Source organism: Megalobrama amblycephala, linkage group LG14 (assembly GCF_018812025.1).
Source record: "Megalobrama amblycephala isolate DHTTF-2021 linkage group LG14, ASM1881202v1, whole genome shotgun sequence".
NCBI lineage: Eukaryota > Metazoa > Chordata > Actinopteri > Cypriniformes > Xenocyprididae > Megalobrama > Megalobrama amblycephala.
Window position 1 is genome coordinate 33,855,269 of NC_063057.1, and position 27,281 is coordinate 33,882,549.

The 27,281-nt window shown below is 37.3% G+C and overlaps 1 protein-coding gene across 1 annotated transcript; it reads left to right on the forward strand.

Annotated features, from left to right (window-relative positions):
* The first annotated feature begins 1,907 nt into the window (after positions 1–1,907).
* Positions 1,908–25,022, forward strand: LOC125246088 (NACHT, LRR and PYD domains-containing protein 3-like). The gene is given in 12 exon segments (XM_048156937.1): positions 1,908–2,408; positions 2,781–2,894; positions 5,173–5,286; positions 5,490–5,603; positions 5,705–7,510; positions 7,837–8,010; positions 13,935–14,105; positions 16,133–16,306; positions 22,018–22,191; positions 23,052–23,098; positions 23,176–23,234; positions 23,236–25,022. Coding segments are annotated over 12 exon segments (3,531 nt in total). The 5' UTR covers positions 1,908–2,358; the 3' UTR covers positions 23,770–25,022.
* The last annotated feature ends 2,259 nt before the right edge of the window (positions 25,023–27,281 follow it).

The following is a 27,281-nucleotide window of genomic DNA, read 5'->3' on the forward strand; positions in this document are numbered from 1 at the left end:
CCAGATTGTTGCAACATATTCATGTGGGAGGAAGACGGCTCGCTGGCACTCTTCTATAATATGCTTGATATGCCTATAATGCATTTGTGCTGTGGAGGGAAACTTTGAAGTTCCCCAAACTTCAAGAGGAGTTTTTTTCTGGAGGAGCTAGGGAGAGCGCTGGTGTCCCCCTATGTAAAATAAAGGCAGTATGGCCCACGCACACCAGCCTCTCTGCTTCTCTTGAGAAAACTGCAGGAAGATGATGAAGAAGCAGCTGGCCCCTTCACAGCAGGTCCCTCCACGGCTGGTCTTTCCTTGTCTAATTCCTCAGCCAAGAGGAAAAGATGCCCAAGATGCCTCGCAAGAAATGCCAAAATCCAGTTTGCAAAAGACACTGCATTCTAATCTGTGACCTCTGCTTCAATCCATTGGATATTTATCTAGAGTCACTACAGTATGTAGTTAGCATATAGTTGGCACTAACCCTAACTGCCGGTGCATTCCAAATGGGATATATCGCCCTCCGAAGGGCACTTCAGAGTAAAAATATATTTATGGCCGCCATATTGAAGGGTCGTTCCAAACCGAAGTGCTCAAAACTGGCCACTTCAAAGGGCCCTTCGGAATGAAGGATTTTGAAGGGTACAACTGATGGACACTTCGGGCCCCCATGATCCTTTGCACAGGGAAGTTGTTTGACGTTACAGAATGGGTACAGGAGGCTCGGAGTTCGATTTTACCTATAAATGTATGTATAGTATTTTTCTATACTACTGTAATATAAAGTTAGATTTAGTACATTAATATGGTCAAAACAACATTGTACTTAAACAAGAATACTTTACAGCTCCCTTAATCAGTCCATTCAAATGTTTAAAATACATAGATACAATATACACTATGGTGCAATAAACCAAAAATAAATAAATAAACTAACGTTAAACAAAAGGCGCAGCTTGCACAATCTATCCTCCTTGATTGTCTCGTTAAGATGACGCAGAAGTGCGTTCCAAAAAATGTTTTTTTGACCCCTGCACCCTTCATCCCTTCGAAGCTCTCTGGAGGGTAAACCCTTTCAAGGGATTAGGGGATAGGGATGAGCCCTTCCGAATGGAACGCAGGGCCTTTCATTCTTGAATGAATCAGCCTTTGGAATGAATCGTTTAAATGAATGACTCAATGACTCACTTATTAAGACGGTTACTTGACGCCACCTACTGGTGGTTTAATTAAATTTTTAAAAGAATCATTTTCCCCCCAACATTTCTTGCAATCCCATAACATTATTTAATACAGCTCTAATTTTTTTTTTTATTGTAAATTTGTAAATGATTTAATTTGATTGGTAACAGCCCTTAGTGTCTTATTTCAATTAAATGTATTGATCGAATGTAAGAATTTAAAATGAAAGATGAATCATACATTTTACATGAATCGTACAAGATGCGGGGGGGGGGGGGGGATCACAAATCTATCACAAATATGCATATTTAAATTTGTTGTGAATTTGTTGCGTTTCAGTCATCATTTTATATTGTCTGACAACAAAACCAGAAAAATATATAGATGAAACAATTTTATTTGGACTTTGGCTGTATTAAAAAAAATATATTATGTGAGCAAAAAGGGTAGCAGCAGAGAAGCAAACAAATGTAAAGGGCTGACACTTGGCAGAATACGAATGCAACAATGACATGATGAATATTCTAATTGCCCTATGACGTCATCTATTGACATTTAGCGACACATATATATATATATATATATATATATATATATATATATATATATATATATATATATATATGTATAGCATTAAAAAATTAAAAATTGGCATTAAAAAGCATTAAATTAGATTTGATGAAACCTGCAGAAACCCTGGCTTGGCAGAACAGATTAATTTCACATGAGTTGGCAACCTTTCCTCTTTTACTTTAAAAAAATAATCATTTTTCTTTAAGTAACCTTATATGTAACCTTGCTTTTGCATTTGACCCTTGCTGTTCTTGTCCTCTTACTTGTCCCTGATTGATTAAGAAACAGTTTTGAGGGTAATTTTGCTGGTACCTGGCAACCCTGACCACCTATTTGGCTTGAGATCAAGATGAATGATGTGCTACTCATAACTAAAAGTGAAAGTAGATGCGCAGAGCATTCGCAGCGCCATTTTAAACCGTTATTTATGATACATAACATCATTTTCAATAAAATGGTTTATATAAAGTTCAGGCAGAAATTTGTGTAGCTACGTGATGCAAAAGTTTTTCTCCACTCTCAAGATCAGCTGAATTATAAAGGCTCTTTAATTACTTTACATTTTGCGAGTGTTTGTCACTTGGATCTAGAGTCAGCAGTGAAGAACAAACAATTCATGTCATGGATGACACGCATATATCCGAAGATGAAGATTATTTTCCACAATGCAGGTACTTTGAGTAAACACATTATATTATAGAAGAGATGGCTGTCTACAGAAAAGAAAAAATCTGTTTGTTTTTCAAAGTTTAATATTTATTGAAAACAGTAAAGCAGGGGTCTCAAACTCAGTTCCTGGAGGGCCACTGTCCTGCAGAGTTTAGCACTAGCCACAATTAAATGCACATGATCCAGCTAATTAAGGCATTCATGATTACTAGAAAGATAAAGGCTGCTGAGCTGGAGCTAAACTCTGCAGGACAGTGTACCTCCAGGAGTTGAATTTGAGAGCACTGCCATAAATCCTCTTATTTGCTTTTCATAAAAAATACTTTTTCTTAAAATGATTATCATCATAAAGGATTAAATCTGTTCTGTTTTAGTCGAGTTCAGAAGAAGAGAGCAGAACCAGAGCCCAGCTGTGTGTCTATGAAGAGTGACGGGTCTATTGGTCAGCTAGTAGATTTTAAGAGTGGAGATACACAGCCTGGTCTCAGGTATAACATTTATATAAAAATATGATTATAAAATATTTATGATTTATAAATTATATGATTATAGTGCTTTGCTTGTGGGAATTTTTATCTTTATCCGATAATGTAACACACACATATGTGCATACTGTATGTGTAACGGATCACTTTACAGACCACAAGATCAGCCTCAAATAAGGACAAACACAACTAGTGCCTTTTCTTGGGTGTTTACTGCAAGCATAAAAAGGGACAGTGTTACAAGAATCTTCACTGGTTTCATTTCACAATCTCTCTTCAGAGTGCTTCCTGCAAACTCATACTGCAAGGTGTCAGTGGGTTGCGGAAGTGGGGGTGCGGAAGGAAGTGGTGGGGGTTGGGTAGCTACACATGAGGTTAATTTGTGTGTTATGTTAAGAGTCCTGTTTAATGCTCAGAGTGAATTGCTGGGCATGTTAGCACCTAACAAATATGATTTGCGTTTATGCTGCAAAAGTAAGCAGACAATGTAGTGCATTAACATACAGGAATAAGCTTTGCTGAAAATTTCAATGTGAATTAGGCTTTCCCTTTTGTATTCACATATCAAACGGAGCTACAGCAATCCTAGTTTTGTACAGCAGCAACTAAAGCTGGGTGCACACTTTGCGATTTATAATAGTCCTTTACGATTGTTGCTTGTCAGACTGTACATGATGCTCATGTCACATTGTAGGATCTCAGCTGTCCTTTATGTCAGACAGTCAAGACGTGCTAAAAATGGACTTGTGCTTGAAAACTTGTCCGGAGTTTTACATCATCAACCCACACACATTCAGTGACTGTGAGCTGCATTATACGTGGGACTAAAATAGTGGCTAACAAAGACATCTCTAGCATTAATTTTGATCATGGCTTATCTTGAAAAACAAAGACAGTTTGTCGTAGGAGAAGTCAGGCCTGTTTCACACTGCAAGTGTAAGCAGCTCGTGAGCAGCGCATATTTTTTTCGGTGAGCATGTTAACCAATGGATGCATTCACACAGGCAGCAGGAACAGCGCGTAAGCGTCAAGCAGGAGCGTCGTGTAAGCAGCAGTGAAGCGGGGTTTCGGCGCAGAATCTATTTTTGCTGTGCTGCTGACGCTCAATTAAGTGAAAGCACACTTTTGATGGGCAAAATAAATAACATTTCACACAAAAAGTGTTCAAAATGCACAGAATAAGCAAGTCTAATGTGTTTTAACAAGAATTTGAGTATGACAGAAAAGAAAATTAAGAATCAAAAATAATTATAGAAGATTTACCCATTTAAACTTGTTTTTAATTATTCAGTTTGGGGTAAAGTATGGTGAATTATAAGTAAACTAGCCCAAAAATATGATATATATAAACATTTTAGTTATTATATAGGCTGCAACATACCCAAATCAAACCCAAGTTTGCTGGCTTTTTTCGCCGAGTTTGTGGTCTTGTAAACGTGTACATGGCAGATGATGTCAAGCACAAACATCTTTTCCTTCCCTTCGCTTCACTATTAATGTGCTTGGACACAGAGCTCTGTGAACAGCCAGCCTCTTTTGCAATGACCTTTTGTGTCTTGCCTTCCTTGTGCAAGGTGTCAATGGACAACTGTCAAGTCAGCAGTCTTCCCCATGATTGTGTAGCCTACAGAACTAGACTGAGAGACCATTTAAAGGCCTTTGCAGGTGTTTTGAGTTAATTAGCTGATTAGAGTGTGGCACCAGGTGTCTTCAATATTGAACCTTTTCATAATATTCTAATTTTCTGATATACTGAATTTGGGATTTTCCTTAGTTGTCAGTTATAATCATCAAAATTAAAAGAAATAAACAATTGAAATATATCAGTCTGTGTGTAATGAATGAATATAATATACAAGTTTCACTTTTTGAATGGAATTAATGAAATAAATCAACTTTTTGATGATATTCTAATTATATGACCAGCACCTGTACATCACTAGGCTATTAAGGTTTCTGAAACCCAAAGGTTCAGTTGTGAAATTGTTGTTTTATTTTGCACCTGCAGTTATAGGGTTAAAGTGGGTAGTTCCAATAGCCTGGAAAAGAAACTGGTCAGTGAGTTAGGCTGGTACACTCGTGTTACAGTTGTTCTTTGTTACGATTAAAAGTTTAGAAACAGAGCCTCCCTGGTCTGTCGTTCTTTAAACATTACAGTATTTGACATGAATAACCCTTCATGTATCACATAACAGGGTCCACAACAATATTAACTAGTGCTGAACGGTTAATTGTTGAATACAGTGATTTAAAGATTAACTGTAATCTTCCTCTGTTTTAGTCCAGTTAAGAAGAAGAGATCAGAACCAGAGCCCAGCTGTGTGTCTATGAAGAGTGACGGGTCTATTGGTCAGCTAGTAGATTTTAATAGTGGAGACACACAGCCTAGTCTCAGGTATAACATTGCCATAAACAATTATTATCGCATGATTATGATTATAAATTATATATGATTATAGTGCTTTGTATAGTTTATATTTGGTAAGTATAATTTATCTGTATTAATATAAATCGTTCATTAAAGTGATTTTTTTCATTATAAATGAATTGTTGAATACAGTCATTTAAAAGATTAACTTTAATCTCCCTCTGTTTTAGACCAGTTGATCAGAAGAGATCAAAAGCAGAGCCCAGCTGTGTGTCTATGAAGAGTTACGGTTATATTGGTCAGCCAGTATATTTTAAGAGTGGAGATACACAGCCTAGTCTCAGGTATAACATTTCTGTAAAAGACATGATGTGAAGATATGATACAGAATGCATAAGAAATTATATTTATTAATTGTAATAATGTAGAATATATATATTTACAGACATGAAGTCCTTAACACATTTAGATCAAACTTGAGGAAGAAGTTTGAGTGTCTGTATGAGTCAACAGCAAAGCAGGAAAACCCAACACTCCTGAATGAGATCTACACAGAGCTCGATATCACAGAGAGTGAGAGTGGAGAGATCAATAAAGAGCATGAGGTGATACAGATTGAGACACAATCCAGGAGAGCATCAACAGAGAATACACAGATCAAATGCAATGACATATTTAGACCTTTACCTGGACAAGACAAACCCATCAGAACTGTGCTGACAAAGGGAGTCGCTGGCATTGGAAAAACAGTCTCTGTGCAGAAGTTCATCCTGGACTGGGCTGAAGGGAAAGAGAATCAGGATGTCCAGCTCATATTTCCACTTCCTTTCAGAGAGCTCAATTTAATGAAGGACAAAATACTCAGTCTTTCTGATCTTCTTCATGTCTTTTACACTGAAACAAAGGAACTGAAAATATCCAGTGATGAATATAATATGTTGTTCATCTTTGATGGTCTAGATGAGTGTCGTCTGTCTCTGGATTTTCAAAGCGATGTGAGGTTGCGTGATGTGACTGAATCAGCCTCAGTGGACGTGCTGCTGACAAACCTCATTGCAGGGAATCTGCTTCCCTCTGCTCTCATCTGGATCACCTCGAGACCAGCAGCAGCTGATCTCATCCCCTCTACGTGTGTCCATCGAGTGACAGAAGTACAAGGCTTCAACAACCCACAGAAGGAGGAATATTTCAGGAAGAGAATCAGTAATCAGAGTCTGGCTGATACAATCATCTCACATCTGAAGTCTTCAAGGAGCCTCTACATCATGTGCCACATCCCAGTGTTCTGCTGGATCTCAGCCACTGTTCTAGAGAAGATGTTGAGTGAAGCAGAGAGTGGGGAGATTCCCAAGACTCTCACTCAAATGTACACACACTTCCTGATCATTCAAACCAACATCAAACATGAGAAGGACTATGAGAAGAAAGTGAAAAATGAAGACATGATCTTCAAACTGGGAAAACTGGCTTTTCAGCAGCTTGTGAAAGGCAACCTGATCTTCTATGAGGAAGATCTAAGAGAGTGTGGCATTGATGTGACAGAAGCATCGGTGTACTCTGGATTGTGCACTCAGATCTTCAGAGAGGAGTTGGGCTTGTATCAGGGGAAAGTCTTCTGCTTTGTTCATCTGAGCATTCAAGAACATCTAGCAGCTCTATATGTGCATTTCTCCTTTACAAACAACAACATCAATGTGTTTGACCAAACCAAACATATTCTTTTTTTTTCAAACATATTCTTTTTTTTTTCAAACATCATTTTTAAATGGATGAGTTCAATATCTAAGCTGCATCAGAAAGCTGTGGATGAGGCTTTACAGAGTAAGAATGGACATCTGGACCTTTTCCTGCGTTTCCTTCTTGGTCTCTCAATGGAGTCCAATCAGACTCTCTTACAAGAACTACTGACACAGACAGGAAGCTGCTCCAACATCAAAGACAAAACAGTTGAGTACATCAAACAAAAGATCAGGGAGAATTCCTCTCCAGAGAGATCCATCAATCTGTTCCACTGTCTGAATGAACTGGGTGATGATTCACTGATGCAGGAGATCCAAGATTATCTGAAATCTGGAAAAATAAGAGAAACCAAACTCTCCTCTTCACAGTGGTCAGCTCTGGTATATGTGTTGCTAATATCAGAGCAGAAGATGGATGTTTTTGATCTAAAACAGTTTATTGGAGCAAAAAATACAGCAGATGAAGTTCTTAGGAATCTTCTGCCTGTGGTTAAAGAATCCAGCTCAGTTCAGTAAGTAACACTGAAAACAATCAATCCACTTTCAAAACATGATCACATTTATGATTTTTGTATGTGCTTTCTTACCAAAACAACAAAATGGGAAATTCTCACAAAATCAAATTTCTGGCAGTGAGTAAGAGGGGTGTGAGATACACTAAAGCATCTGAGAAGGTTTTTGTGTGATCTGTGTGAAGGCTGGATAATTGTAGAGGTCAATGTGTAAGATGAACATGCAGGTTTGAATGTAAAAGGGATTTGCACTGTCTGTCCTCTAATGATGTTTTTATATATACATTTTACTGTCTGTATGAATTACATTTGCATTTTCTGTACAGTTTGAATTATTGTGGTGTCATGGATGAAGGTTGTGATGCTCTGGCTTCATGTCTGAGATCAAACCCCTCACAACTGAGAGAACTGGATCTGATTCAGAATAACATTGGAGACACAGGAGTGAAACTGCTTTCTGCTGGACTCAAAGATTCTCACTGTAAACTGAAAACTCTGCGGTAAGATTGTAAAAACATTCTCATTCATCTCCCACTGAGGTTAATTTACCCTTTGACTGGTACTGTCCCACATATGGGATTTTTATTTCTGTGCCCCTGGGCATACGGTCCCACATACAGGATTTAGAACATTCTGCTACGTCACATAACTGCCAGATTCAAACTGTGCTTTTGCGCTTTGGCTGCGAGACAGACGCGCTCAGCGCTTGTCATATATCACAACTATGGAGTGTTTTCAGCCACATAATGTTTTTTTAAGGATTCAAACATTTAAATACACATAAGCACTAGTAAAACAATACATTTAGAGTTTATAAAATACACACTGATGTCAGACATCAGTGGAAGCAGCAATAACAATCCATTTAAATACAATTTGTCAACACTTATTCATATCAGACATGGATAATGGGTCTAAGTAACTATAAAATTTACTCTATTATTCTTCCAGTTCACCAGCCAATTACTTGCATGTATTTTGGGAGAAAATGATGAATTCACGTGCTGTAAATCCATCTGACAGGACTCTGCGAACTGCGGGACAAACTAAGATGGCGGCGCCCATCTTGCGTTATAGATCAAGATAAAGATTGTTTATAAAGGTTTTTAAACAACAAAACACACTCACTTATATATATTTGAGAATCGGAATATCAGATAGTTGATGACATGGTAAGCAACTTTGTGAATATTTTAAAGGAAAAAGGAAAAACAAAATAATAGCGATTAGGGGTGTGACGAGACGGGTATCTCACGAGACGAGACGAGACTTGAGATTGAGTTCACGAGACGAGACAAGACAAGATTTTTACACACTATTTTTAAGAAATCCTCAATGGCGAAATACATGACTAGAAAAAATATTCTGCAGGTGTATTTGAAATGTTTTAACTAATCATCTTATAATGAATGTCATTCAGTTTTACTTTCTGAGTATGAATTATCATATGCAGTAAAAGACAACAATACTCAAACACTGTAAAAGGATTTGCCACAAACTCAACTGACTGACTTCTCTTCTGTATGATTTCAGTCTCTTCAGATCTTACTGTACATGATTTATGAGCTTCTACAACTTTTGACCTCCTAACTGAACTCCTTTCCACAAACTGATCATAGAAATAAAAACAGTATAAATAAAAATGGTAACACTTTACAATAAGGTCTCATTTATTAACATTAACATATTAACCAACATCAACTAACAATGAGCAATATATTTGCTACAGTATTTATTAATCTTTGTTTATGTTAATAAAAATAGTCATTCATTGTTAGTTCATGATAGTTCACAGTGCATTAACTAATGTTAACAAATGAAACCTTATTGTTTGTGCTTAATAAGATTAAGAGAAAACTGTTATTCATTTTTATGGTAACACTTTACAAGTTGAAACCATAATCGCACTCTCTCAATATTCAAAGTGCAAATAAGACCAAATTTTTCTTTGATACAGAGCTAAGAGATGGTTACAACTACGCTGCCCAGCCTAAAATAGCTTTCATATTGAGAGATATTTGCATTCATCAAGGAGCCGCTTTCAAAATGCGGGGTATTGAAATCGCGTTTGAATGCGCACGCGCGTTTACTTTCACTTTAAGCGATCGCGCGTAACTCTTTAAATATGGAGAGCCGGCAACCGTTATCCAACTTAATTAAATGTTTTTTTTATTTAAACACAAAGCAAAAGGACAGTGGAGGCGTAATGTAAACGTAGCGGTGGCATATTCTTTCCTAATCATCCTAACACTCTGTCATGGCAACATCACGAGACTACTTTTCGCCTCGACGAGAAATCTTTTCACACTTTAGTCTCGCGTGACACGAGATCTCGTCACACCCCTAATAGCGATCCATCTGTCACAGTGTTATTGTGGCTGCGTTTAGCGTGCGTGACACTCATGATGCGTCACCAATGAAACAATAAGAGCAAACCTTCTAAAATAATGGTCACCTTTAAAAAACTCACTCTGGGGGGTCAGTTAGAATATTTTAAACTCACGCTTGAAAGGGTTAATTAAGGTGAGCTTTTATTGTATATAACTTATAAATCCTACTTTATATTAGATGATTTTAACTGTAGATGCATTAATAACGTTAAGTATAATGTACTTATTGTGTTCATGTTTTATTGTAAAACACTTATCCTACTGTTGAGGTGGAATAGTGGGTAAGGTAAAAGACAGGTTTTGTGGTATGGGTAGGTTAAGGTTATAGACTTTATTGTCAATGTACTGCTGTGCAAAACAAAACAACTGCCTAAAAAAGACAACACAAAACATAGACATAAAGCACAACAATAAATATCAAATAGATTAAAGATTTTTAATCAAATAGATTTTTTTAGTCTTGTAGTACGAGAGTAAATTGTCCTTTATCTCCTACCCGAAGGGAAGAGATAAAAAATGTAGTGTGCATGGTTAGTGGGATCTCTAATAATTTTGGAAGTTCTGCTCCGACATCTAAATGTTTTCAACTGATGGTAACTGTGTGCCAATGATATTCTGTGCCATTTTGGTAACTTGTTGTTGCAAAGCCCTCTGTTTCTCTTTTGTACAACTACCGCACCAGGATGTGGTGCAATATGTCAGTACACTCGATAAAAGTTCACAAGTTTCTGAGGCAGTATTCAGGGTAAGACTTGAAGATGTGTTCTCTCCTAGTCTAAAAAACATGAAAGATCCGCACACGAGAAGAAAGTCAAAAAAGCTCAAACAATTTTATTTTCCAGAGGCCACAAAAAGTGGAAAGTGGCAGTTTTTGCTCTTTTGCACTTTTTTTTGGCCTCTGGAAAATAAATTTGTTTGAGCTTTTTTGACTTTATTCTCGTGTGTGGATATTTCATGTTTTTTGGTCTTGGAGTGTTCTTTGAATCTACACATCACCAGAAGCTGTATGTATGAGTATTTGTTTGGACTGTGATCTTGCACTACGCTTTTCCGGTTTCCCTTTCTCTCCCAGTCTGACATTCTGGGAGTGGTTGGTTAAAAAGTCCAAAGTCCAGCTGCAGATGGCTGCACTTATTCCCAAGCTATTAAAGCAGAGCTAAAATAAACAAACAGATATATAATGTGTTATAACTTCTACAGGTGACCCAATGCAAGGTTGATTGCATCCTTTGTTGATCTGTTCTCCCAGTAGGCAAACTGATGCTGTTCTAGAGTGGCTGGAATGACAATTTTAATGTGTGCCAGAACTTTGATATTAAAGGCGTTAGTGCAATTGGTCGATAATCTTTCAAGCAGCTCACCTTTTGTTGTTTGGGGATGGGCACAATTGTTGTAGTTTCAAGACACTTAGGAACAACAGCACAGGTCAAGGAGAGATTAAAGATGCTGGTAAACACCTGTGATAGCTGGTCAGTGCATTCCTGAAGTACACGCCCAGGAATATTATCAGGACCAGCTGGTTTCCTCACATTGGCACTGTGCAAAGCTCTTCTTACTTCATCTGTGTCAAATATTAATGATTTAATATTTTGTCAAGTACAGGCCATACTGTTCCATTTCTGTTGTTCTCTCTGTCAGAACGGGTAAAGAACATATAAAGTTCCTCTGCCAAACAGACTGACATTTATGGATGGATTGTCATTTTGTTTATAATCTGTGCCATTTTGTATGCCTTGCTGTTCTCAATCCTGAGTTTATAATTAAATTTAGCTGTCTTAATACCTTGTTTTAGATTAGCTCTGGCCAAAACTATAGGCTACCATGTCACCTGCCTCTAAGCAGTATATCTTTGTTTTAAAAGATTTTTAACTTCTTTTGTCATCTGTGGTTTCTGTTTAGAGAAGACATGTATTTCCATGACTGTGTTTCCTTGACTGTGATTGTCCATGCAGAAATGAATATGGGAGAGGACAGATGAGGTGTATTGCTCTAAGTCTAAAGAATAGTTTTTTTCCAGCAAATATACTCCACTCTGTACACTCAAAATAGTCCCTCAGGCCAGACTCTAACAACTTTACTAGTTGGTTTAATCCTGTTAATGTGTGGCTTGTAAGCTGGCACCATTTATAGGGAAAGATGGTCAGACTGTCCAAGATGAGGACATGGCAGGGCATTATCAACATTTATATATACGTGATCTAATATGTTCTTGCCCCTGGTTGGGCATTTAACATTCTGTTAAAATATACCGACTTAAAGTTTGCCTGGTTAAAATCCCCTGGCACAATGAAAACTCCTTTACTAATTTACTAATACAATACAGTGTACAATAGCTGAAGCACCAGTTTATATTGGCATTTGGTGGTATATAGACAGCAATCACAAGAACCATAGAGAATTCTCTTCGAAGATAAGTCAAACGATTCCACTGCCATGGAAAGATTGTTGGCTTGTTTGAATGACATTAAGACATGGATGTCTTTAAATTTTTTGAGCCTAAATGAATCAAAAACAGAATTGATTATTTTTGGTCCTTCTGAACTTGATAACTCAGTTAAAATTAAGCTGGGTTCCCTGAGCCCTTTTAGGAAACATCATGTAAAAAATCTAGGGGTAGGATTTGTGATAGTGCAATAAAATTTGACAAGCAGATAAATGAAATTGTCAGAACGAGTTTTTTTAAACTGAGGATGATCTCTTAAAAAAGATTAAGCCTTTTTTATCCCAGAAAAATTTGGATAAAGTTATTCATGCATTTATCATTTTAAGATTAGATTACTGCAATTCGTTATATTATGGTGCTCAAAATAAAGTCTTAGACAGACTGCAAATGGTCCAAAATGCGGCTGCAAGAATGCTTACAGGCACTGGTAAATTATATCATATTACCCCGGTGTTAAAATCATTGCACTGGTTGCCTATTTCTTTTAGGATTAATTTTAAAATTTTATTATTAGTATTTAAATCTTTACATGGCATTGCACCATCTTACATTGCTGATTTAATCCAGGAACAAAAGCCAATAAGATCCTTACGATCTGAATCACAGAAACTTCTTGTTGTTCCCCGGACAAAGATGAAATCCAGAGGGGATTGCGCGTTTGCAGTCACTGCACCTAAATTATGGAACAGCCTGTCATTATACATTAGGAACGTACCGACGCTCGGCCAGTTTAAAAGCTATTTAAAAATGTATTTCTTTACGATAGCATTCAATCAGTGAAGTTGCGGAGGTTGCAAGGTTTCTAGTATTATGCCCTTTCTGATTCAAGTTTAAAATGTATTTTGATTGTTTAAGGTTTATTTATATTTAAACTATGGATGTTGTCTTCTTACTGTGTCATTGTTTGTACAGCACTATGGTCAACGTCGCTGTTGTTTTTATTCAGTGCTTTATAAATAAATTTGAATTTGAATTTGAATAAAAGGGCCTGCACCTCACCACTGTATATTCTAAATATGGCGTACAAAATTGAGTTTGTGTACCGGGCATTATTCAAGTATATGCAAAGTCCACCTCCTACCTTCTTGCCAGCATTAGATGTTCCCTCTGCATGGAACAATGTACAACCTGTTAGCTCCACTGCAGAGTCTGGAATATTGCTGTTTAGCCATGTCTCCGTCGTGATCTGAATACAACAATTCTTAGTACTTTGTTGCACTGCTATCCTAAGTTGTCTTATTTAAAAAAGGATCAAACATTTGAAAGATATTTAGTTGAAATATAGTTGGCAGTGGAAGTTTATAAGGCGTAACTTTTAGCCTGACCTCACAACCTCTTTCCTCGCCGCTGTCTGCGTCTTTCAGCTGGAATAGTGAGCCAAGCTGAACCTGGTGATATGAAAGTCTCCGCAAGATGTCTATGCACATCTTTGACACTTCTTTAAGGTTTAAGGTAGGTTAATGTATAAGAGAAGTGTTAGGGAACAATTTAATTATAGATGTAACTAAAGAATCGATTGTTATGAAGTTGTGGCATATGTGAGCTGTATATCCTAAACTGACAGAGTAAAGGGTGTCATTGTTCTCTACAGGTTGCGTTATTGTGGTGTCACAGATGAAGGTTGTGCTGCTCTGGCTTCAGCTCTGAGATCAAACCCCTCACACCTCAGAGAACTGGATCTGTCACAGAATTATCTAAGAGACTCGGGAGTGAATCTGCTCACTACTGGATTGAAGGACCACTGTAAACTGGAGATATTGAAGTAAGATAATTTTTCTGAGGATCACACACGCATTGATACTCAAAAAAATTCACAAATATTTTATAGTTGTGGCAGTTCTGACAAGAATGCAGGATTGTGAAGGAGTGCAAGCATCTTGCTTATAATAAACCCATCCAACATATCTGCACCAGGTGCTTTTTTCCACAGCTGAGTTTGAGGCTGTCTGTACTGGACACATCAAAGTATACATTTTTGAATGGGTGCATGATAATGCTATATGGTATTGAAGTGTCCATTGTAGTACACTGCATCACATTGCCCCTTTTGATTTGATATGTTCATGACTTGTTTAGTCTTTAAAGGTCTAAATGAAGTGAATTTTGGCTTGCACTCCTGTATCTAAAGCTGATGTCTTTTCCCATGCAATGCATCATTATTATTTTGCTTATTATACATATAAAAATCAAAAAGTTTGTATCAGTAGTCCCAGATCCAAAATTGTGACCTCACAGTCTGTTTACAGTGTAACAGATGTTTTTGTTAAACTACTAATGTCTTTATACAGTATATTAGGGATCAATCTATGTGATTAATCTACATATATTTTTGTTTTCAATTTTGACTTCCAACATTTATGAAAACAAGATAATCAGGTCAAATTATTATTTTGCCGCATTTTGTTTTGCACATATTCCTTTCCTTCACAGTGGTGCACTTTAGTGTCTAACTAAACATCCAAATCAATTAACCAGATTGCACTCTGCTGTTGTTAAACTGCAGGATGTGCTTGATAATAATAATAATTATTAAAACTACATTATTAAGACGAGAAAGTGTACTTGTGCTGTTCCCCAGGCGGCTTTCTGTGCACGCAATCTGAGACAAATAACACCAACTCCCGAACGTGTTGGAATAAAGATTCTTTACTGTGTCTTACACTAAAATTACAAAACATGAACAGCACATGAGATGCAGATGCTCACGCAGGGACATAAAGAACATATTACAACAAATGCGTATGTGCCTATCACCTACTGGATTAACATTTCCTAAATGACACCACAAACTTCACAATATAGATATTAATTGTGAGTGCATCTGTGTTTTCATCTTGAAGACAGAGTGTATTAATATCACAGACACACTCACGCATATAATTACAGGTTGATCTGATTAACACTCTATATTGAGCATTTCACAGCTGTCCACCACATACAACAGTTTGTGCATGTATTTGCAATTATTTCTTACCTGAAATTACAAAACATGAACAACACATGAGATGCCGATGCTCACACAAGGCATGTGGCAAACATATTACAATAAATGGGCACGCTCCTATCACCTACGACACATAGCTGTTAACATGCAACTCATCTATGCCTTACACGATGTATATGAATTAATATATATGCAATGAATTATTCCTTTAACACCTGTGACAATCGCATTCTATACAAATGTTGAACCATGGCTGAATCCCAGCTATCAGGGAATGTTCTCAGAACTATGACTAAAGTTGTCTACCCTTTAATGTTAGAACAAAAACATTAGTTATACATTGTTCATGGATTTTCATCTAAAATATTTTAGTTGTAAATTCCTGGGGTTTTTTATTTACTCATTTCAGAACATTTAGAAAACATGCACAAGTTACGTTATCATTAAATTGTTGCTAAAAATGGAATGTTCCCTTAACATTCACATAACCAAAACACTTTTAAAAACATAAAAAAAGAACTGGATGTTTTGAACATTTAAAGAATGTTAAAAAATAATGTTTTAATAACAATGGGAATGTTAGCAAAATAACATATTTTTGATAGCTGAGATGATTCCACTTGAGTTGTAAGATATGAGTGTAATAGTGTAATAGAACTAATAGAATAGAGTGTAATAGAACTTTTTGAAGCATTAAAGTGGTAGTTGTGTGGACTGTCAATGGAGGTACAAAAATCTCTCACTCATCCCTACGAAGGTTCTTCGGAGTTTTCTGTGCTCCTTCAGATCTGATAACCCTATCTGATAAACACATTATATCACTGTTTGTTTTGTTCTCTACACAGGCTACATAGCTGTGATCTCACCGGTCATTGCTGTAAAAGTTTGTCTTCAGTTTTACAATCCTCAAACTCTGTCCTGAGTGAGCTGGACCTGAGTAACAATGACCTGCAAGATTCAGGAGTAAAATTTCTTTCTGATGGACTGAAGAGTCCAAATTCTCAGTTGAAGATACTAAGGTAAGTGGTTTACTCTAAAATAATTTACAAAATGCTACCACCTTAAATAACTGTTCATTTTTATTCACCAAATGTGGCATCTTCCCTTTTATGGAATGCCAGAACAAGGGACCAAAATAACACTTGTAGGGATGTTTATTTTCATAGTTATACAGATGTATGTATTTTCCAATTCTGATCAGTTTGACCCATGTGGACTGTGTAAAACAGAGAAAATGAAACCATTTGACTTCTTCTTTTTTTTTTTTTGATTCTCTGTTGTAAGCATGATATGGCTTAGTGAACTCAACCTTTTGGAACTAAGGGGCTGTTTACACAACACCGTTTTCAACTAAAAACATAAAACTTATGCGTTTTGGCCATTCATTTATACGACAACAGTGTTTTGGGTGCCTGAATATGCAAACTTTTGAAAACGGTCTCTGTGTAAACAACAAAATGCAAATCTGTTAAAACGATGACGTCATGCACATGCATATTACATGTTCAGTCTATAGTGTTTCATCACAATCTAATGGCCTGGCAGCAGAATACAGTTCTAGCGGATTCGCATATCCGTGTCAATGGGGATCGTTTTGACAATGGTGTCATCTGTATGTGAAAAAAATCTTCTCTAATTATTATTTTCTTTTGTCTCTATTATAATTACTAACAACTTTCCATTCACGTGGATTTAATCTCTCATTTCTTTGATCAAACTGCTTCACCTTCTTTGAAACTGTATCAAATGCCTTTCTTGAAAAAGGAAACATTTCAGTGAACTTTTGCTCAGCTAGGTGGCAGATACATCTTAGGGCTAGCTAGAATGTTAGCTTAGCTCACCATAAATAACCTGTGATCTGATGTGGCTTCAGTATTCTGCACAATGATAAAAAGCTATGTTGATTAACATTGCATTTTACATATAATCTATTATGAAAATAGCCAACGGGGCATGAAGAAAACAGATAAACCATATATCGTGTTTATTGTCTTCCAAAGTGTCTATCTGCATGTTATAGCGATTTCTGGAAGCCTGTCATTTCCTGGAATGTCACATAATATGCCTATTCATCAAGTGCCATTTGTGGACTAAATGTACATAGAGTACCCTCAGGCTGCCAGTATGAATTGAAAACAGCATCAGAGTATCCAGCGCTCATAATGATTACATCAGCGCATTTTTGGGGGAAAAAATGAATAAATAGTAGTCCTCTGTATAGAAATTTGACAAACATATAAGATCCATCAATATTTCTCCAGATGTGCATGCTTTTGAGTTAAAAGCCCTGAGGGATATTGTTTCATCAAGCATTTTCATTTTCAGGAGGTTTTTTTTTTATCAATGAATATGGCTGACATTAATATTCCAGTCCAAAGGTATCAGCTTTTTTCATATTCATAACTCATGACACATATTAACAAATTACAGTCACTATAAGATTTTGAGAGTAAAACAAATGTTAAAAATTTAAGCTTGACTCTTAGATCTTTTTAATGATGTATAGTTTGTCAAGGTAATTACATTATATCTAACAGTAACTTTGAGCTAATTTAAACAAAGAATGCTTCAGTGCGTGGCTGTTGTAAGGATGTGCAGCTGGAAAGGGGTGTAACCAAACTAAAGCCAGCAAAACAGTCCATGGGAGAGTGGAGGGTGGGAGGAGCTAGAAGCAGGATGGGAAACCAGAGTCCAGCCAGGATGATGCTCCATGGCAGATTTGAGGGAGGGAGAAACCATGGTGAAGATTTGGAGGTTGATAGCAGGGGGACGATGGACTGAGATGGAGCTGCTGGAGATGGAGACCCAGGTGGAGCTGACCAGCCGATGAGCCCATGCGCCATTGATGGCTCTGGAGATCAAGGCAGAGCTGCAGTGACAAGGTGGAGCCAGGAAGCCAGAGACTAGTGGAACCAAGGGAGGAAGGAGCCAAGGCTGAGCCAATGGGTTGAAAGCAGAGTGAAGGGTTCAGAGGCTAGAGGCCAGAGCTGGAGCCCGGAAGACCCAAGGCCAATCCACACCATGGAGAGATGTCAGAAGGGGGCAGAGGGGTTGAGGAACTGGCTGTCAGAGGAAGCGGGAGATGGAGGTAGAACGGGAACTTTGTAAACACAGGAGACTTGAAGCTGGGTGGGACCAGCGGGAGATTCAAGGTTATATCCTCCTTAAAATCATCTACATAATTTCCAGAGACCAGGCAATACTTATCCACAGTGGCAGGGATATGGCTGGGGCTTCCGTCCATGCCATTGAACTCCAGAAGTAGTCCCTCTGCAACACACAGTGTTTCCGGCTCACACACCTGGTCAGACTCTGATGCTCAGGATCCTGGGCGATGTTTGCCTCAGTCTTTAATCCTGCTGGCTCATTCATACACATCCTGATATTGATGAGTTAGATGCGTTCCTGGGTCAACATATTTTGTTGATCCTGGAACAACATTCTAGTCTGAAAACTTAGTCTTAACCCTATTCCTACTCCTAAACCTAACCCTACCCATAAGTTATCCCAAAAATCAGAGGGAAATGATAGATGAATAACACTGATGTAGAAGCACCAATTCATGATTTTAAGCCTAAACTTGACATAATCTGTAAACTTGTCCCTCAAATCTGATTGGTTGATTTCAATGTTGTTCCAGGATCAACAAAAATGTTGACCCATGAACATGTTGAACTCAGTAATATCAGGTTATGCCTCATTCATCACGACAGGCTCGGTCACATAGTCCTCAGTGGGCTGTAACAAATATTCTGTACAGCTTGCAGGTGGTGAATAGCTGGACTTTGGATCCAACGCATCTGGAGCGGGGCTGGTGACAACGTCCTCAACTGGGCCAATGGTGAATGCCAATCTGTTGTTCACCAGCACTCACTCCACGAAAGCTCAAGGACTGTTCACTGGTAGGCATGCCTTAGACAACAGAGTGAACGGTCAGGGTAGTGTGAAAGGCAAGCCAGGTCTAAAAAGTTCCTAGCATAATCTTCCAGTGAACGGTCCCTCTGATCCACGCACAGGAGTTGTACAGTGGGCAGGTCCGTAAGTGAAGGGGGAAGAGAAAAATAAGCTTTTTTTACTACAAAACCAGGACAAGGATGATTAAATATGATAAAAACTAAAAAGTACATTTTACTAAACAGTACTGAGACTAAAAAAATATCTGACACTTCTCCAAAGATATCACATCCTATAGAGATCCTTTATATATCCTTCACATCTACCTTTGTCATAATTCTATATTATAGCAACCTCTCTACACAAGAGCTACACTTGACTAGGAGCTTATTTTAAAAATAAATAGGTATATTTCTGATAACTGAAAAGAGACATCAGCCTTTCTTGATGGATCTACAGGAAGTCAGATGTAGAAAGAACGTAATGTCTATTTTTTCTATAATAAATACGATAACAGCCATGACATGATCCCACCCAGAGGTATGTTGCATGAAGCTAGTTGAACAAACTCTGAGTTTCAGAGTAGGTTTAGAGATGACAAATCCATACAAATCCAACCTGGTTTAGATCAGGTTCAGTGTTTTCACAATGCTCGGTATAAACGTTCTCTGTTAACTCAGATTTTATTTTACAAAGAGCTCAAATGAATACACATATGCTCAATCCGTTTTAAAGACTTATATATTAATGCATGTATTATATTTATATTAAATTAAAAGCTAAATTTAATATTAATTGTGAATTAATATAATAACTATATGAAATGATATTATATAAATGATGCATAGTTATAATTCATATAATATAAATATAATAAATAATTAGCAGCAAAAAATGTTGTCCAATTTTTTTTTTTATTCAAAACTGCTTTAATTTGGAGATAGAGATACAGGGGGAGTGGCTTTATTGCATTAAATACATGTCACTTTACTCACAGTTCAGTTTAGGTCTGCAATCTCTAACCCAGAATAAAACCTGCTCCGGAGCAGGTCAGCCGTGTAGCATAAGTTACCATAGCGATGAACACCACTTAAAACCAATCCACCTTCTTGAGCCCAAAAAAAACAAAACAGAGATTGCTCAAACTAATTTTAAACTAACTTAGGTTGCAACTGAAACCAGCTTTGTGCAACATGCCACAGGGGACAGATATTTTTATAATATTAATTATAATGTTTACGTGGCATTTTAGTTTAAAACAGTGGTTTCCATCCTGGGGAACTTATGTTTTGAGGTCAAATATAAATGAATGTTCCAAATAATTGGGCACTGATCAGAATCAGCTAATAATCACATCCATTTACTCAATATGTTATAACCGTTTCTGATTGAACTAAACCCAAAACCAGTCATACAACTCATTTATAAAAGGAAACCTACTGCAATAACATAGTTTGTTTAACAAAGCATAAACATAAATCAGAGACTCTCATTGAATGCAAAATACCAGTAGTGTACAAAATGCAAAACAATGCAAAAATAAGTCAAAGATAAATTTCATACACAAATATAACATCACTTACTTTCAGTTGAACGTAAAACAAATTTTTCTCAACAAGGACTCAAGGAGCACATGGCAAGGAGCACATGATTAAAGGCAGGAACACACCAAGCCAACAGTCGGCTGTCTGGCAGTTTTTGTTCGTCGCCCGACTAACTTTTCTCAGTTTGTTCCGTACTGTTGGCTGAAGTTGATTGGCTGTTCAGATACTGCCACCTGCTGGTTCAGAAAGGCATTTCATCTTACGCAGGTGCAGAACTGACGTGCTACTTGGCCGTTGGCTGTCTAGCATTGGTTTGGTTTGTCAGGCCAACTTTTGACACAGATGCTGTCGACGTGAGCCAACCCCACAGTCTGCTTTCATCACCACTAGTTCGTTGGCGCCGGCTTGGTGTGTTCCGGCCTTTATACATAAACATGTTGCCCTCTAGTGCCCCTAGAGAACGAGCCCTATAACAGGCTTGTGACTGTTATAATCTATCTCAAATCTTGTTTTTTAAGTTTCCAGTCAGCGTCAGAATTTTCACAAAAATATCTATGGCTTCCAGAATATTTTGTTAAGATTTACACCTATGCATTTAATATCAATTGGTCATCACATATTTATGTAAGGATGGAGGGTTTCAAGGGCAAAAGTTTGTGAACTACATCATAAATATAATACATCATACATAATGGCAATGTGGACAAGCATTTTTATGATACTTGGAATTTTGTAAAAAAAAAATGGTTGAGTCTCTCACAGAGGATCTCCAGAAGCATAAAAGGAGGAGTGACGACAGTGAAGGACGAGAGAGGACCAGGCCTGGACTTTATTTTATGTTTTGTTATGTTTGTGTGGCCGGCAGACATCCGTGAGGGTCTGTCGGCATTACTTTCATTTTGTATTTGTTTATTTTGAATTAAATATTATTGTTTGAAAGGTCGCCGGTTCCCGCTTCCTTCTTCCCGTATATACAAACTACGTTTTATATATATATATATATATATATATATATATATATATAGATAGATAGATAGATAGATATAGATATATACAAATAATTTCTACATTGTCACTATTTATATATATTTAGTGACAATGTAGATAATTATTTGTGCATGTTCTTAAGTACTTTACTGGAGTAGAAATGTTTCTGTTGACTTCACTACAATTAGAAACAAAAATGAATACTAGTTATTGTAACTGCAAAAAAATAAACTGCACAGGTCACTGTGTGGTTGATTTCTTAATGCCAAAATAACCATGTGGACTGTTTCCATATGTGTTTGTAGATTGTCTGGCTGTATGGTGACAGAGGAAGGCTGTGGTTATCTGTCTTCAGCTCTGAGTTCAAACCCCTCACACCTGAGAGAGCTGGATCTGAGCTACAATCACCCAGGAGATTCAGGAGTCGAGATGCTCTCCGATGCACTCAACCATCCAAACTGCACATTGAACAAACTCAAGTATGTTAAGCAGGAATTTTTAGATATCATTAATTAATCAAATATCTCTTTGTCAGAGATATTAAGAGTAATTCTTTCAGATTACAAACCATGTAAAGTAAATGTAAAAATCTGATCAATATAATAATAATTATAATAAATTTGAGCTGCTCACTCAAAATGGGGAGAGAGATAAAACATACACTCATACAACCATCTACAACATATAACAATATAAACATCACAAAGTAAGCATTGTCATAATTAATCAACAGCAGATTAGAAGCAATCATTAGCCATAACACATATTGGCCCTCATTTACAAAACGAAGGTTCAACAAAAAATTAGAAAAGAAATTTAATTAGAAATTAAAAAATCATTTCCATGCAAAACTTAGCATTTATCAATATGGACATGAGTGGTGGCTATGATTAAATCTCATGTCAGGTCTCAGCTCTTGAGTTAGCTTGCATGCAACATAGTAAATGTGGTGAAGAATTGTAACGAAAGCATTTTGTTCATTTTATTTGATTTTTTTGTTCACAAAAGATGTCCGTTTTTGCTCCAGAAAATCACAGTAAGAGCTGAATAAAACAGTATAAGAAGTGCACATTAACGTCTTTTCCATAAACTCTCTCTCCCTTGCATTATCATCAACATAAACAGCGAATTTACACAAATACAATCCTTATAACTAACAGCAAACAAATATATAAAGACCTTATGCTTTTTGGGGGTGCTTAATAAACTGCTAAACTTGGCAACTCTGGATGTGGCATTATAACCTATTTATCTTGAGTAACAGGAAACATAATTTGATTAATCACTCAGCCCTGCACTGTGTGGGTTTACTGACTGAATTTGACACTGTGTTTTATAGTGTGGATCATGGAGGAGAGTTCAGGATTACAGCAGGACTACTCAAATGTATGTACACACACACACACACACACACACCTTTAGTGATTGTTGTTTGTTATAAATGTTTATCTTCTTGTTTTCAGATGCCTGTGATCTCACACTGGATCCAAACACAGCTCACAATGATCTCATTCTGTCTGAGGAAGAACAGAAAGGTGACACATGTGAGAGAGTCTCAGTCATATCCTGATCATCCAGAGAGATTTGACAAGTCTCTTCAAGTTCTGAGTAGAGAGAGTCTGTCTGGACGCTGTTACTGGGAGGCTGAATGGAGTGGAGATGCTGTTATATCAGTGACATATAAAGGAATCAACAGGAAAGGACGGAGTGATGACTGTTTGTTTGGATGCAATAAAAACTCCTGGAGTCTGAAACGCTCTAATGACAAATTCACTGTCTGTCATGAAAATAAGTTCACTGTCATCCATGTCCCTTCAGGCTCCTGTAAGAGAATCGGAGTGTATGTGGACGTGGCGACCGGCACTCTGTCCTTCTACAGCGTCTCTGACACACACACACTCACACACTTGCACACATTCACCTCCACATTACACACTCAGTCTCTCTGTGCTGGATTTAGGGTCTATGGTTTGAACTCCTCAGTGTCTCTGTGTGAGATTGAAAAGCTTGTGAGCAACAGCACAGAGAAAAAGCTCAGGAGAAACAACCCTGACTGAAAGAAATACTCACACTTTATATGTTTTATTAACAAAAATCGTAGGAGCACATGATCTACCCAAACAGTACAATTGGAGGCCTAGATATAGAAAGCCAACACACCTCCATTCCTCGACAGTCTTTTCTGAGTCCCTTCGCCACCCCGACCCCTCACTCTCGGCTAGTTCCTATCCCAGCCAGGGATTTGGGGGAGTACTCTGGCTTCGGGCCACATTCCAAGCTCGGAACTGTCCTCGGACAGCACACCAAATATTTCATATGAACTCATGAAATACTGTTTATGTACTGTCAGTTACCCAGCATGCTTTGCATCTGTATAAGCTCTGACTGTCCATTTACTCGTAAAGAGTAAATTAAGTGTAATTAAGTGTGTAACGAAGGCGGGACTCAGGTAGGGATCCAAATGCAAAGCTTTATTTACAGTGAGCGTTGTAATACAGGCAGGGTCAAACGGGAGCAAACGGGAACAACAAGGAACAGGCAGAATCGTAGTCAGGGTGCAGGCGATGGTCAGGACAGGCAGCAACGGGTCAACAAACAGGAAACAGGCAGGAACGGTAACACAGGACAGGCAGACAGGATATAACGCTTGGTAATGCAACACAGGGAAAACAAGACCTAGCAGTGAGGTGATGTGTGTAAGAGTCTTTTATAGTCCTGGTAATGAGCTGCAGCTGGGTGTGGTGATTAGTGATTAGTGTTAAGTGTGTGCCGGTGAGTGGCAGAGTGGATGATGGGGGATGTAGTCCGGGAACTGACAGGAACAGACGGTGATCATGACAAAGTGAAACTGGTTTGGTGGAGTTTTATTTTTTATATATTTAGTTTATAGTTTTTTATATCTCACTTATATAAAGGTATTGTTTGTATAATTGTATGTTTTCTTTTTTTTTTCTCCTGTGAAGCGCTTTGAGATGCTACTTTTTAAAGTTTATTATTATTTGTTAGTTAAATGTCCAGAATTGTGTGTAAGGTCATATGTTGTGTTTATGTTTTATCATTGTTGAATTGTCTAGTCTCAGAAATGTAGTGCCACTTTATGGCCATGTTCAATAATGGTTTTTTTCTATCTTATACATTATATTTATTCAGCATACTATACTGAATAGAGTTTAAATATGGACTAGGTTCGACTTGAGGAGGATTCATTTGGTTGAGTCAATTGATATTTAATAAATTAACAGCCAGCTCTTTTATTGCAAACATGCAAGAAAATAAAGTTTGAATAAACAATTACCACAATTTAAACAAATACACAATTGTCTTCATCAAACTCAACACCATGAACAAAGTGGAAGAATGGTTTTGTGGTCCAAATGGTCCAAAGTTGTATGTGAATTCGATGAATCAAAACAAATAAATCAAAGTCTCAATATTCAATAGTCCTTATAACTCCATTGGTGTGTGTGTATAATCCTCAAATGTCATTGCGTGACATTTTTGTGTTTGACTTTTTGTGATTTCTACCTGGGTAGTGTGTTTGTGTGAGATCTCAGTTTAGCTGTAAAGTTAAGCGGATCCATGAAGAATCATAATTATTTTTTGAATTGTAGATCAGGGCTCTGGCTCGCCATTCAAATGTAGATAACTAGCAGGATCAGCATACAAAAATTAAAAAAAAAAAAAAAAGCGCACAAACAATGCAGTGACATTAAGCATAATTACAAAATGTTTGTGAGTACAGATGTTAATGCAGGCGACATTTGTGATCATAAGTAAGCTTAAACATATAAAAAATATCCAAATATGTTACTTCTCTCATCATAAAAACATCTTTTTACACTTGTTTGCATTTATGTAAACATGGATGATGCAATCACTTAACCAAACAGATTAACTCTGTATCAGTTTTGACAAACATATAAAAATATTGGTAAAACTTTACATTAAGGTTCCCTTTGTAAATGGTTTATAAAGGTGTTTGTCATTTACAAATGCATTATAAATCATTAATAATGCAATGAGCTGTTTTTAACTCACATGTTATAAATGCTTAATAAATGTATTTATTAACACTTATTTAACTCAAAACCAGATTCCTGGTTTATTTCATGATGCAGCAACATTTGACTATCATAATTAGACTGAAGGGTGTTGTATTTGTGGTTTTCTTATTAATATCTCATGACTGCCACTTTCTTCCTATGTTTCTTACCAGAAGTTTCTGTCTTACCCATGATACTCTCCAAAAAGGTCATGATGCCTATCCACAGCTTGTTTATCAAGATGAAATTGAACCTTTTTTTTAATCAATATATTTTTTTCAGATGAACAATTTACAGAATAATTTCAGTAAACTATTTTTTCTAAACACCCTCTCAACCCTGTCCCACCCCTCAAGAGACAGTGTGTGGACATTATTACAAGAGCTTGAGCTGATGTGTAAGATAATAATAATAATAATAATAATTAAAGCTGCAAGCAGCGATGAAAGGGCCCTCGCACCCGGGCTCACCGCCACCCGTTGGCCTTAGGAAAACAGAGAACAGTGGTCGACATGCATGTAAGCGAATGAATACAGGAGAATTATGCCATGAAGTCATTTCGAATTGCCACACTTCCTGCTGCCAACAGGTGGCGCTTTGACCATAACCAAATATTGCGATATAGATGTGTTCAGACCCGGACTGTTATCAAACACGTGAAGTTTGGAGCAGATCGGACATCATATGCCTGAGTTACAACAACTTCCTGTTTCATGGCGTTAATCACATACATTAGCACTTAGCCAAGTGTTGCATGATTTAACGTGTTTCTAGTATGTTTGGTACTTTGTGGCATATTGAAATGTGGTTCTGGGAGGGAATTACAGTGTAAAGCATGCCATTTCCTGTTGCCAGCAGGTGGCGCTATGACTAACTGAATATTGGCATATAGATATGTTCAGGCCAGGACTCTTATCACACCTGTGAAGTTTGGAGCAGATCAGACATAGTATGCCTGAGTTACAACGGCTTCCTTTTTCATGGCGGAACAACAGACTTTGTTATGCCGCCACGGACACGCCCTTCAACGAAAACTCTAGATCTTCGCAATTTAACGTCACAAAGGCCTTTAGATTAGACTGACCAAAAATGACATTGATCTGATTAAATCTCTAGGAGGAGTTAATCACAGTGTAAAACATGTCATTTCCTGTTGCCCCCAGGTGGCGCTATGACTGTAACTGAATATTGTTATGAAGATGTCTTCAGGTCAGGACTCTAATAAAACATGTGAAGTTTGGGCAGATCAGACATTGTATGCCCGAGTTACAACAACTTCCTGTTTCATGGCGAAACATCGAATTTTGCCAGGCCGCCACAGACACGCCTTTCAGCGAAAACTCTAGATCTTTGCAATTTAACGTCTCAAAGGCCTTTAGATTAGACTGACCAAATATGACATTGATCTGATAAAAGCTCTAGGAGGAGTTCGTTAAAGTACAACATGTGGAAAATGCAAAAACTGCCCAAATTTTGCAAAGAAAATTCAAAATATCTCACTTCCTGTTGGTTTTCAGATTTCACTC